The 14,871-nt window shown below is 40.0% G+C and overlaps 1 protein-coding gene across 6 annotated transcripts in view; it reads right to left on the reverse strand.

Moving 5' to 3' along the window:
* The window catches only part of PRDM2 (PR/SET domain 2), an 81,386-nt gene that overhangs the window by 52,824 nt on the left and 13,691 nt on the right, over positions 1-14,871 (reverse strand). For all 6 annotated transcript variants that reach the window (XM_080380806.1, XM_080380807.1, XM_080380809.1 and 3 more), the window contains exons 3-4: positions 3,377-3,494; positions 2,024-2,127 (exon numbers count right to left, since the gene is read on the reverse strand). In XM_080380806.1, the coding sequence (XP_080236932.1) occupies positions 2,024-2,127; positions 3,377-3,494 (222 nt within the window). The remainder of the gene's footprint in view (positions 1-2,023; positions 2,128-3,376; positions 3,495-14,871) is intronic.

The raw sequence follows: 14,871 nt of genomic DNA on the forward strand, positions 1-14,871 counted from the left end.
CACACACAGCCCTTGCAATATGAAAGCATAAACAGCTTCACAGATCAAGACTGTAAAAGCAATCCTTTTGGTTAAAATGGTAGAAAGGAGCAGAACAATGCTGTGCAAGAGTTATCAGCTATGGAATATATAGCAAAACATAATACTTTATTACTTTTTTATATATTACTTTATTATGTTATTGGACAAAATTAAATACTTCGCTACTTTTCAGTTAAAGCTTCTGATTTTTAAAACATTGTTTAAAAGCCTTGTGCACTTTGAAAAAGGAAATAGCTCTATTGCAACTTTAAGCAATTCCTGCAAACCCCAGTGAAGATCCTTCATCACAGCTGTGCCAGGCATTCTGATGGAGCCGGCACTTCCCTCAGCTTTCAGTCACCTGCCGTCATTGCCCTGTCTATGGCTTTTCTCCGACAGAAAATGGAAATATGTTCAAGCCTCTGTTTCTCTCCTGAGACACAAAACTCCTCTTTTTCATAATGATCCTCTAGCATGACAATTTATAATTATTAACATTGACTGGAGATGCCAGCTTTTCGAAGGCTTACTTTTTTGTCAGATCAACTTCACTGAAGAAACTAACAGGGTTCTTGTGGAAAAGGTTGTTCTAGTTGGAGGTCCATATACCTAACTACTCCCACACACCACCATCCTTTTACAAACCATATTTTCTAAGATTCTGGAGCAGTTTCAGATATCAGCATATGGGGCCAACTGCCATGGTCTCATTTCAGCTGCTTTTTTTCTAATTCCAAAATCAGTATTAAAGCAGGACACAATTACTCTGAAATCTAGCAGGGGTTCCCATTATTACCTGCATTGCAAACTACAAAACAGCTTGTTCAGGACTATCATTTCTCAACATAAATTTAAAAAAACATTAAGGTATGTCCACTGAGAACATTCATAATCAAGCACGGAGAAAAACAATTGCAAGGTCAATAATTGACTTAACTGATTCAATCTCACTAAGTGTTCTTGTACCAGATCAAAATTGGAGATACCTTATGCAGTGGAGTTTGTGATAATATTAGCTCAATGCAACAAACACTATACTTTAATGCTTTACTATTTTCCTGAATGTGAATTTGCATTTATGCAAAATTGATCTAGGTCAATTCATCTGATAGTTCTGTATGTGTATCCAGTGGTTTATGCAGTTTAGCTTCTGCAGGCCAGGGGGCAGAAGGATGACTGCTATCAGTACCTTTAGCCTAAAAATCTGTAAACTAACAAGTTCTGTTCCAGAACATGCTACATCACAGTTCTTCCATTCGTCCCCTCCCTGACCATCCATTTTGCTAAAGCCATTTGCTGTGTGTGTCTTCAGAAGGACTGAAGAAGTCTTTGTAAGTAGTTACGAACTGCCTTAACAACAGCAAGATAGGATTCAACTCCAGACTAAGACACCTACATTTTTAAATTACATAATATTCAACATCTTATGATTATCAGTGAAGCTTAAAGAGCTATTCAGCTGTCCAGACAGTATTTGCTTTAAGGCAAGCCCAAACACAAGCAGCACAAGAAATACTGCAGCAGTTGAGAATTTTTATAAAAAACCCCAAAAGCAAAACCAATTCCCATAATAAAGCTGTTTTGCAAAAAGCTAAATGAGGAGGAGTGCTGTGGCTTTTTAAACAGATTCCATATCCTTCTAATTTCTCTCATTTCATAAGCAGTTGCAGTATTCAGTTGCAGAGGGGATTCACTCGGGGTTCAAGCCAACAAAGCAAAGCTTTATCAGCAATAGGCTCTTAAGGGGAGGTGTGATCCAGAGATAGTATATAAGAAAATTAATACAGCAATTTCAACCAATGCCAATAGTTTGAAGCTTTGTAATTCAGAATGATTGCTCAATCCAAGTATCTGTAAATAACTATTTGCAATTGTCATCATAGCTAGATGGCAATTATTTCACATCATGTCTATTTCTAAAACCTCCAGAAAAATTAAAGGCTAAATACAAAATATTGACCTAGTGACAGACACCTTTTTCCATTTATAAACTATATCTTACCTCCCACATGTATACATTGCTCTTAACTTGAGATCTTTTTTTCTTGTCACCAACAAATGGTCCAAACTTCTTGCCTTTTAAAATTGATTTTGTTGCCCAGACACCTGAAGAGACACGTAACTTAGATTAGTTTTAACTACTGATATCTCAAGCAAATCTTCTACTCACAATTCATATTCCTTAAGACCATTTTATATGTGTCTATCTTAGATTGGGGAGCATCCTACAACATTAAGATCGCAATAAGGGAACTGAAGTTTACTAAAATGAATTCAAAAATCCTCTCCCCAAAACTCACTTCAGTCACGAAAGGTTTAAGTATTTACCTGGTTTCTTTCTTTACTCACAGGCTATTGTAGCTCTGAAGACAAACAACCTGGATTTTTCCTGTACTTCAGGTGATACTCAAAACAGCACAAGAGCGTGACAGGTTTTACATTGTGAGGTCCCGGATTTCAGCTGTTCTGTGACTAAACATGTTACTAAATCAAAAATCCTATTTGCTTTCTCTGAAACAATGCCAGGCAAATGAAGCCCTCACAAAATCTGTGATTAATAGTATATTTTGAAGGAAAAAAAACATTTAGGACTGCTTAACACACGTGCATCTGCCTGCAAGTTTATTGACAAGACTTAACAGAACTGAAAATGGGCAGCTGCATTTCACATTTTACAGCATGAAAACTAAGAACAGATTGACAAATCATTGCAAATTAAACCTGACATCTCATTCAGAACATGCTAGATCAGGTTCATACTAGAAAAGCTTAACCTTGCTCCAAGGAGCTCATAACCTGTTACTAATGCATCTATGGTCAGGCTTACTCCTCAAAGCCTGCAATTCTGACTTCCACCAAAGTTCTTCCATGTTAAAGTTAATTGACAAAGAAGCCAAGTATTTTGAACACATGAGAGAAACAACACTTCGCTCCATACAGCGGCTTTCAAGTCCGCACTGAAACCATTCTAATAAACTTTTTATATTGATTGGATAGTGAGATACAGCATTCTAAAGAGAGACAACAGTAAGATAGTTACAAAAACCAAAACTGTAACAGTGAAAGTGCCATAAGTGAAAACACAACAGTGAAGCAACATATCAGAATTTTCACAACCTAATCTGTTTCCACCCTGGTCCACCTCTGACCCCAATTCTGATGTTCTAGAAACATCACCTTGGGATGCTGGAGAAACTTAGAAGTTGTCCACTCTTTCCAACAGAAATTATTTCAGCTAAATGCACCAGACACCATCTCTATCCAGCACAGGAGGGCACTACATTTTCACAGCAACTGTAATTTATATAAGCTAGTGTAAAAATCTTCATTTTCTTTTCACAGTTGTAGCACTCACCAAGCCGTGTCTTGTCAACAGCAGATGGGAAGAGCCTCACGTCCTCAGGAAGCCCCCTAAGCACATGCTCAGGTACATCATCTAAGGTCTCCACAGCGACAGTAGGCGCAGTTGTGTTCTACAAGTCAAAAAGCCAGAAGGGCCAATACTATTAACAAATAAAAACAATAGCACAAGAGATGATCAACCGATGCGACCTACAAAAACTCCCGACTTGAAATGAAAGTAAAATTTCCAAATTGCCATTTCAGCTAGGGTCCCCTCCAATCAACATGCTAATGTAGAAGTATCTTTTTATCAGAACACTCAAGTTTTCACTATTTTTTTCATTACACTTGTTTGTGCTTTAATGCAGAACTCTAAGACCACATTACATATATGTAAAACACCGATAGTTAAAGTTGCTGTAATTGTTCTTTCACATTAGTTAATGGATGCATTTTGATTACAAGCTGTATACAGTGAGTAAACCTAACTGAAATGGGTTTCATGTAGGCCATTTGCTATTTCATTCGTTTTCCCTGGCCTCTCCTTAAAAACAAATTCAAAAGCCTCCCCTGAGTCACTTGGAGAATACAGCTAAAGGTATCATCCATCCTTTTCCTGTCTGAATATGACTCACCTGACAGCACTACTAGATTACACTTAAAGATGAATGAACAGAAAAGTACTGTGAAAATATCTGTATTTTTCAGAATACAGTTTTCATGAGAGTTCAGGCTTAGTGTTAAGGCTCTGAAACTGCTCATTAATATGGTAATCTAAAACTCTTCCATGGAATGGTTTTCAGTTGCATTATTTTCACTGATCACTTATGCCATGAGAAATTACATTTAACAAGTAATTAGGTCAGTAACAGCATTGTTACATGCTACGTTATGTTGAGACAACATTCCTTTGTACCTATTCTAATTAAAGTTCTTCCTAATTTTAGATAAAATACCTTGTAAGGTTGATCGATCTGCCTAGTCTGTTATGCTGAGATGACTTTCTTAAAAAAAGTATCAGATAAGCATTCACTGAAACAGTCCTAAAGTTTTAATGGCTATGAGTTATAGCTATAAAAATCTCAGTTCCTTAAACATTCTACTGAAGCATTAGAATTACTCTGATTATACAACATATTTGTAAGCAATATGTTTAATTCTGTTTTTAAACCAGACAACTCAAATTTTTTAAAAAATCGTGCAGCATGAAAACATACCAGCTCTTACAAAACCTGCCTGGAAAGTCTAATTTAATTAAAAGAGGTAGATCAATTTTTCACTTAAATTACAGACAGCTACAATAGACCTAATCTAACATTCAGACCTATTCTTTTCTGATAATAAGTCACAAAAAGTTTTCATTATTTTACATTTCAGCTGTATACTAGATTTGAAATACAGTCTCTACCACTACAAAATGTTTCTGACTCCTTCTGAAAGACTAGCATATTTAAAAGCAAAACATGACGCTTTCAGTAGAAATCTTTGTTGGCTATGTACTTTTTGAATACCAAATAGTCAAAAGATGAGAGAAGTTGTTTCAAGTGCTTCAGGACCTACACATCGTTTGTCCAAATTGTACTATTGAAACATGTTACTGGCAATTAAAACAAAGAGAGGCAAGTGAACTGCCATGCCAGGATACATGGATTGAAACAGTATGCAGCATAACAGCCAGAACACAGGGAGAACAGGAGGTTTTTTTCATTTTAGTTCATAACCATCCTACTGACAATTTTTTAAAATCCTGGGGTTCCTACAAAGAATAAGACAGTAAAAGCCCCTACACCAGAGGTATAATGCAAATTAATACTGCACGAAAGCGACAACCTCGTTCCATTACCTTTTCTTAATACCTAGACACTCATCTTCTGAAAATTCTGTTTCAAAACGCAAAACAAGTGTGGATCAGATCAAATCAACCTGCTTGAGCCAGCCAAGCAGTTTCTCCACTATGGCCCTCAGCAAGTAAATTTTAGTAAAGGTGAGTAAAATCACATAGACTTGATCAGATTGGCTTCAGATGCACAGCGCTTAGCTTATCTTTATCATAATTGACAGCATTAATGAAAAGCATGACTGGAAAAACATTTCTATTTTATCAACCATCCACTGACTTAACATAAACATCTGTCTATAAAAAGTAATGGTGACACTCAACATAATGTACTCACGCAATTCTAAGCATTTTCCATTTTCTATGTACCCTTCAATCCTTTGAAGTGAAAACTGAGATCTACTGCAATTTTCCTGAACATTATTTGTGTTTATAATGAAAGCTACCTGGTATTTCAGCCTAGAGTATAAGGACACCTCAAAGTTTCAAAACAAAAAGGCAATTCCAGCTCCACCACAGCACTTACAGTCTGAGGTCCAGACTTGCTCGTGCAGCCTTCCATTTGCGTTTTGTCAATCATTTCCTAAACATGCACATAGAAGTTCAAACGAAACAACTGTGTATGCCTCTATGCATAAAGGAATGAATGATGTAAAGTTTCAGTAACAGGAATAACTTGCCTCGAAACACACAAGTGATGACTGTGGAAATACAGTGCAAAGCCAGAACATCAGCTACCCACCACACAGAGTATAATTTCACATATATTAGTAATTCTTTTCTTCCCCTTTTCAAATTATGACTTCCAGGCATACTCAGTCTTATCAGTCCCCAAAGCACAATCTAAAATAGTTTCTGGTATTGCCTTACATGAAAACGTATCACTTGTGAGAAAGACTAAATGGTAACTTAAAGAGAAAACCATAAAGTTCTGAGAAGTGCATACAGTTCACAAAAAATTACTTGGTGTACCTACTGAACTGAGGATGTTGCAGTAAACTAACTACTTCAATGTACATACTAGAGCTTGCACTTGGGATACACCATCTACTCTGCCACAAACACAGATATCACAGAATCACCGCACGGGCAGGGCTGGAAGGGCCCCCTGGAGATCATCCAGCCCAAGCCCCTGCTGAAGCACGTTCTCCTACAGCAGGTTGCACAGTCTCATGTCCAGCCAGGTTTTGAGCCTCTCTGGGCAGCCCATCCCAGCGCTCCATCACCCTCACAGTACAGAAGTTTTTCCAAACATCCAGACGGAGCCTCCTGTGCTGCAGTTTGTGCCCGCTGCCCCTGGCTGCACCACTGAAAAGAGCCCGGCCCCGTCCTCTTGGTGCTCGCTCTCAAGAGATTTGTAGACACTGGTCAAGATCCCCTCTCAGCCTTCTCTTCTCCAGGCTGAACAGCCCAGCTCTCGCAGCCTTTCCTCCTCAGGGAGATGCTCCAGTCCCCTCCTCATCCTCGTAGCCTCCGCCGGACCCTCTCCAGTGGTTCCCTGTCCCTCTTGAATGGGGGAGCCCAGACGTGGTTGGTCAGACATGATTTCCCCTTGGTGAATGACATTCTCTTCCTCCACTGGCTTTGAGATGACCTCCAGGAAGAGCTGTTCCATCACCTTCCAAGGGATGGAGGGCAGGCTGACTGGCCTGCAGTTTCCTGGGTCCTCCTCCTTGCCCTTTCTTGTTGCCATTTGCCGGAACGGAGGGAAGAAGCAGTCGCTCAATATGAGAGATCAGCATACTTCATTTATTAAGCTACGGTTACATATTTTATAGCAGTTATAATTAGGTCATACATATTGCAAAAGTTAAGCTCCTCATTGGCTGGCCACCTAAAAGGTCAACTTTCGTCAGCACTCTTTGTTTCTGGGCATAGTTCTCATTTCTTTAACCATAAGGTCCTTGTTCTTACTTTCACCAAAGATAACAAGGATAGAGTGTCTTTGTGAACCATTAGTCTTCACGTAAGCTGTCTTCGATACTTTTTAAGATCTTGATGACTCAACATTCCGATGTTAAAGTGCCCTTGTTCAGCTAACCAATTCTCCACAATTCCCCCGTTTTCTTTTTGGACAAGGAAGGATTGGGTAACACGTTCAAATAATTTTCGGATACAAGAAAGAATACAAGGTAACAAAAGCAATAATAAAGCAATAAACAGCAATACAGATAAACCCTGTTTTAACAAGTCTCTTAACCATCCATTTATGCCTAAAGAAGCAAACCAAGAATCTATGCCTGATGAACCTTCTTTGACATGATGCATACGATTTCTTAACTCTTCTAGCTGTCGATGAATACTTTGTGAATGATCAGAAAGATTTAGGCAACACATGCCTTCAAAATCCTGACATCCATGCCCATTTGCTAAAAGCAAAAAATCTATAGCAGCTCTATTTTGCAAGATTGCGTGGCGTAAGCTATCAACATCAGTGGCAAGACCTGATAAAATGTCAGTTGTAGAATTAAATTGTTTCACTGCCCAGCAAGCTAGAGTTTTTATTTTAGCCCAATTCGCAGCTGCTGCGCCACCAGGAAGAAAAAATGAAAGAGCTACAGTTCCAGCCACTGTGCCAAGATTTACATTATCATTACAATCTGGCTTTATATCATTAAGACTGCGTTTTGCTCTATTCGCTTGTCTTACCAAGTCACGCATGGTGGGTGCAAACATGGTTAACTTGCCTATATAACAGGGTCCTCCCACGGGACGAAATGGTATGGCAGGCCACGCTCTGTCTCCACATATTAGAAAATATCCTTCCGGTAATAATTTCGCCGTAACACTTTCCACATCAAATTCACCGGCATATTTTGAGGTGTTCCAATGGTTAGAATTCCCTGATACATTCTGATATCCTAAGTAAAATTGTATTACATTATCACGGTGCATGATGCGTTTCCATTCATCTCCAAACATGATAGCACCTGAGCCATTGATAGGTCGAAATAGGGGGTAAACTCTGGTACAATTAAGCTTTTGACTAACATTTACTAAAGGCCCAGCAGCTGGAAAAGAACCCCATAGGTCTAATTCTTGCTGAGGTAAATGGATTGATTTATTTAAATGGTAAATCAACTGTTGTAAAAAATACGTATTCTTAACAAGTGTACTATTCCACCAGGTACAGTTATCACCAAAGCCAAAATTCATGTCATTATACTTCCGGTTTAACCAGGTTAAGTATGATTGATCTATGGTTGTATAATTTACTCCCAAAGGTTCAAAATCAGGCCAATGTATATAAGGGTAACCAATGAAACATGTTCGGAAAGGATCACTTGCTTTCTGCAGGGAAAGACAAAAATCTGTAACTCCTGATTGATTTGCCCATGTAACCCACATATTTTGTCTAGGGTCTATTTTATGTAAAGCAAAAACAACAACCACATTTAATAGACTAATCCCCAAAAACAGTGCCATCATCTATGTTTACACTAATGTTGTATGATATGAGACTCAAAACCTTTTTTTTTTTTTTTTTTTTTTTAATAATGTGGACCTAAAAGATAAATCACTGTTTCAAAGATGTTTTTCACTTGGTCTTACTTAATTTTCAAACAAACCGTTGATCTTCTTTGGAGACAGGCCAAATATCCAGCATTAGATTGGTCTTACTGTACTCGAGACCGCCAACCAATAATCTTTTTGTCAGCTCAATTATCAATTCGACCCAGTGAGTTTGGTAGTAGAAATATTAGTCACTGTTTAACAATTCATGCCCTGTAGCAAGCAACAGCTTAGTTAATATAAACTGTTCGTTTAAGCAACTCTCACACTAGCAATTTGCAAGCTTTTTACAACACCACTACTCTTTTCCGTAAGTGTAACATCTACATAAAACCTAAGGATCATAATAATAGCATATAATACAAATTATTACGGTAGCAGATAGTTCTTTCAGTTCGCTCACACGTGAGCCTTCCCCTGTGATAGCATCTGACGTGGTACTACGTCTCGTCACGGACGGGAGCAGTATTTCGTACTGTTTTTTGCTGCTCTTCGGGACTATTTTTATTATTCTCCTTTTTTAACGGCCACTGCTCAATCCACACAGGTGTATTAGTCTTCCATTTCAATTGGATTGGGAAAGTCCAAACAATGGCCGTCCCTAAAAAGGGGTTTCTGTAGTCAGAACCATTCCCATTTGTGCAAGTATGTCACGTCCTATTAGGGCTTGCACCCCGTCAGGTAACGGAATAATAGAGGCACAACAACTGATAACCTTTTCTCCTATAGTCCATTGGAGGAGGGGTGACTTGCGAGCTAAAGTGAGTCCTCCCACTCCGGCTACAGTAGCACCTGTAGTGTGAGAGGGCCAATCAGATGGCCAATAACGTTCACTAATAATAGAGACATCTGCCCCGGTATCCAATAGAGCGGAAAGTGTAATCATCCGATCCACATACTGTACCGAAACTGCTTTGCGAGGTCGCTGTTGTAACCCAAGGGTTAATAAAGCTATTTGGTCTGTGGAACCAAAAGCTCCAGAGCCTCGTGGAGCAGTCTGTACAGGGGCAATGGTTTCAGTTAGGTGAGGTAAAGGTATAAGCTGTGCAATCTTTGATCCTCTTGGAACAAATAAGGGTGGAAACAATGTTTGAACCATTATCTGTATTTCACCTTGATAGTCTTTATCAATCAGGCCCGTTAACACAGTGAGACCCTCCATAGTGGCTGAGGAGCGACCTATTAATAATGCTCCAACGGCTTGGCCATTTACTCGAACAGGTCCTTGTACACCCGTAGCAATTCGCGTGGTGTTAGAGTCTATTAGGGTGCAATTTACTGCTGTTGCCAGGTCCAGCCCAAGGCTTCCGCTGGTGGCGGGTTGGAGAGAAAAGGGTTGTTGTTGGTGGATGCTGGATAAGCGGCCGCATTTTGTGTCGACGCGGGGCGGTTCCTCCCGCTGGTCGTCCCGTTTCCCGACCTTCTTTGTTTACAAGTTGTTTCAGCATGCGAGTCAGAATTGCATCATTTACACCAGACTGGACCTGCGTTGCATTCTCTTCTCATATGTCCGATTACTCCGCAACGGTAACACCGGGGACGAACTGATCCACGGTGCGCCGGACGAGTTACCGGAGTTTGCAAAGGTGCAAGAGCTGCCATAATTTGGCTGTGCGATGAGCGGGCATGCTCTTGTAAGTTTTTCCCTAACTCTTTCACAGCTTCCACTAGCATAGCTTGTGGTCCCACTGGTACCTGTGCCATCCGCTCTAAACCCTCCTCGATTGACCAAGTGGCGGGAAGGGTGGCTAAAATGTTTCGAGTAGCAGGATTAGAGTTTTGGATTGCGCATTGCTTTAAAATGGTACCTTTCAGATAGTCGGGAACGCCTGCCGCTTGTATAGCGCTGGCCACCCTGTCAATGAACAATCCAAAAGGCTCTTCCCTTCCTTGTTTAATTCCCATGTAGGAAGGAATTCCCCCAGGCTCTTTAAGCTGATCAAAAGCTTGTCGAGCAAGTAACATTGCCTCCTTAGCTTTATCTGGACCTATTAACGCCTGAGCTTCAAGACGTAAATAGGGGCCAAGTCCCATAAGCTCATCAAGTGTAACCCCGTGCAAAGGGTCGCCTGGTTGTCTCACTTCGGCTACGGACCTCATACAGGCTGCTTGCCAGTGTGCATTAAACAATAGTTGTTGATGTTGTGTAAGAATTAACTTCATTATACTTCGTATATCCCCTGGAAGCAAGATGTTAGTTCCCCAAAGGTAGTCTAACATCTGGCGTGTAGGCTCTCCCTTAACACCTGAATCATTAACTGTGGCTCGTAACTGAGTAAGTAGTTTCCAATCTAAATTCTGAATTGTGGCCATTAGGTTACCTTGGCCATCTGGCTGATACATGACTGGAAATGCAGATGTTTCAGTTATGAGATTAGCTGCAGCTTCTTGATCGCCTGAGCTCATAGCCGCCTCTGCGACCTTTTGCCAACATCGCTGACGTTCTAAAGCAAGGTTTGACACACCACGGCCCAAAAAGGGATTATTTCCTCGTCCAGAGGCTGGTGCGACAGTACCTAGCACCGGTTGTTCTGCCTCACTAGTGTCGATTATTGCTGTGGAGGCAGGAGGAGCCGTGAGCATCTCCCTTAGAGCTACCCCGTCAGCTTGATGTGAGCTTGTCGACCCATTTCCTAAAGTGGAACTTAAATGGGATAGATCCCAAGGTCCACTAGGGTTCTGTGGGACAACCAAGGTGCGCACGGAAGGGGGCAAAGGGCAGTCAGGCGAAGGAGTAGCACTTGCTTGCTGCACAGAGGGCACTCTGGTAGAAGCCGTACCGTCTAGCCTCTCAGCTGCAGCAGCAGCAACTTTTTGTTCAGCTTTATGCATAGTGATAGTATTTATAACTGCCCGCCACGGCTTCATTAATTTCTTTGCTGTTTTTTCCTCACTTATAACAGCATCGAATAATTTATCCCCTAGCTTTCGCCACTCGCTTTCCTCAAAAACTGTATTAGGATCTGCAAAAAATCCCCTGACCACGCCATAGCTTAATAAGTCAGGAAGTTCCTTTTTCAGATCTATCCCCTCAGTGCCCCGCTTTTCTAAAAAGCATTCGAGCAAATTATACGCCGCTTGTCTGTTCATACCTCAATTTGCGCGCAATTGCAGCCTTTGCAGACTTCGGCGGCGCGTAGCAGGCGGGACAGCCTCTATAGGTGCTCCCGGGCGCGGGGAAGATATCCCTTCCGCCTCCTGCGCTGCTTACAGGACCGCACTCAAATTCTCCGCCGACCGTGGCTCCCGGACTCCGCTATCGGGTCGCCGGGTCCGGACTCCGCTATCGGGTCGCCGGTCCTATGTCCTCTGGTCCCGTTCCTAGTCCCTGTTCGGGCGCCAATTTGTTGCCATTTGCCGGAACGGAGGGAAGAAGCAGTCGCTCAATATGAGAGATCAGCATACTTCATTTATTAAGCTACGGTTACATATTTTATAGCAGTTATAATTAGGTCATACATATTGCAAAAGTTAAGCTCCTCATTGGCTGGCCACCTAAAAGGTCAACTTTCGTCAGCACTCTTTGTTTCTGGGCATAGTTCTCATTTCTTTAACCATAAGGTCCTTGTTCTTACTTTCACCAAAGATAACAAGGATAGAGTGTCTTTGTGAACCATTAGTCTTCACGTAAGCTGTCTTCGATACTTTTTAAGATCTTGATGACTCAACATTCCGATGTTAAAGTGCCCTTGTTCAGCTAACCAATTCTCCACACTTTCTGAAGGCCCAAGTGATGCTGGTTTGTCATATACCCTTTACTACCCAGTACTGAAGGTCATGTGGACAGAGTCAAGCAGGAGACTAGTGATGTGCATAAGACCCTTATGGTAGAGTAGCTGACATGATGAAGTTTATATTTTAATACACTTCACAGAGCTACTACTGGGTCTATTACTGTCTTTCTACTGCTCTATTTGCAACCTGAAACCATGTAATTCCACTGCAAAGATTGAAGTTAAAGTATCTGCATGTCAAGTTTACTGCTCTGCAACAAATAGAGTAAGTAAAAAACAGCTTTTAGAGAGAATAAAGGGGTTTAAATAATGACATAAAAGTTATTATTTCAGTATCCTAAATGTTAATCATAATTCCTAAATAAATCAACAGCTCTCAATCCTTAGCCAGCAGGTTATAATTAATATAAAAGACTAAGTTATTTTTCTATTAGAGTTCGAAAGGCAATAGAAAGCTAGTAAATTATTTATGAATGTCTAGTAAGCGATTAGTTCCATTTTAAGGAGCCTACAAGGTTCAACAGGCTGCCTGTACTATTATTCATACTATTATTTGTATAACACAACAGAAAATGCTACTTACACTTGTCATTAAACAACTAGCTCTCTACTACCTAATTATAATCAACAAACCACTGATAAAAGTGACTGGAATTTCAAAGCTACAAGCATGCACGGTTTCCCATAAAATCTGTCCATATTATGAAAGAATTGTGTGTGCTGAGAACTAGGCATATATTGAACCATGTGCCACAGCCCTAAAAAAAGTACCTGCCCTCTAACATCAAACTTCAGTCGTTCTGGTCAGAAACAAATACCAGTGGTGATGGCAGTAAATAATAGGAAGGATGTTACACTTAAGCTCTGAACAAGCTTTAGGAGGGGTTAAACTGAGAAATAACAACTTGGGCAACACTACGCTTGTCCAAGTAAACCCTGACTTTATGGAAATTATTCTTGCTTTTACATATAACCTTAAAACAAAGATATGATAGAAGTTTTCATATACTGAGTAATACTTGGAGCCTTTTCCACTGAGCACTTATGAAGTATGTTATGCTGAAAGTTTAATGGAAATACATTTTAAAATACATCTCCATATGCTATCAAATTTAAGAATTTTATCTCTGAAGTAGAACAGAGAAAGCTGCTCAACCTTTTCTATTTAGCACCCACTCTTTGTGAGGGTGCTATGTTAGGCAATTTTTCTCCGTATTTATGAATGTGACTTGCTGAGTTAAGTTACAAGAACATGTCTTCTGCCAGCTTTAACAGCAACAATGAGAAAAATGATAAAACTGGAGTCGCAGCAAGGTTATTCTATCGCTGCCTTGATAAGCCCTAACAGCTGCACAGACACATCCTAGAGAGCTATATGTAGGGGAGAAAGACCCCCAAATTGGAAACCATGGAAGGAACAGAATGCCAGAAATCTCTTCCCATCCAAGAGAGTGAAGAGACTGGGGGCAGGGGAGGGGGAATCTTTATTCTTTAGTTATAATAGCTGAAGCCTATTCAATGCAGAGCAAAGTTCTATTTTGCTCTTCCAACAATTCACAAGACAAAACAGTGATGAAAGAAGTCTGATTTTCAGACATCTGCTACCCTTGAACTGATACCCATGAAGCCATGTCTCATCAAACGAAAAAGAAAAATGTTCTCAGCATATCAAAGAAACCTAAATATTTTTCCAGTACATTTCCCCATGATTTCATTAGGGAATAACGAAGCCTATTTTTCATAGTGGTTTCTAACAAATTGCATATCAGCATAGATGAGGGGGACCACAGAGAATAAACAATACAGCCATCAGAACGATGAAAAACAAGTTTCAAGCTAACAAAAGTAGGGTGGCTCTTTAGCTGGGTTTTATTTGGAGGTTTGGCTTGTTTAGGGTTTTTTTGGGGTTGGTTTTTTGAGGTTTTTTTGGTTTTGGTTTTTTGGGTTTTTTTTACAACCACAGCTAGATGAGCAGTTAAAAATCTCAAACCTGCAAAGAAATTTTAACCCACCAAAACTTTAAAAATCAGAGTCAATTGATTTAAGACAGAAGTGTCCAGCACTGTGTTATATCCTCTGATGTGTCTGGCATATTCGTTAATAGTCACACCTTCTTTTATCCATAAATATTCCAAAAACATTCTATCATTTAAAAAGTTTATTTGTATGGAGTAATATACAATCAGAACTTTATTTTGTGTGTACCTACATAAATCAAAGACTAGCAGCTACATTCAGAGAATACAACACTCGGACACATTTGACACCTGTCATATTAATGGAACCAGAAAATTGGCTATGGTCTAGTACATAACAATACATTTCACACCTCAAACGAATGGTAATAAGTAACCAAATACTAAACAGTAAAATAAACAACAATTTAGTTCAGTCAAATCAGTGCAATTTCATTTTATTTGCAAT

This window comes from Falco punctatus (assembly GCF_963210335.1).
Source record: "Falco punctatus genome assembly, chromosome: 3".
Classification (NCBI taxonomy): Eukaryota; Metazoa; Chordata; class Aves; order Falconiformes; family Falconidae; genus Falco; species Falco punctatus.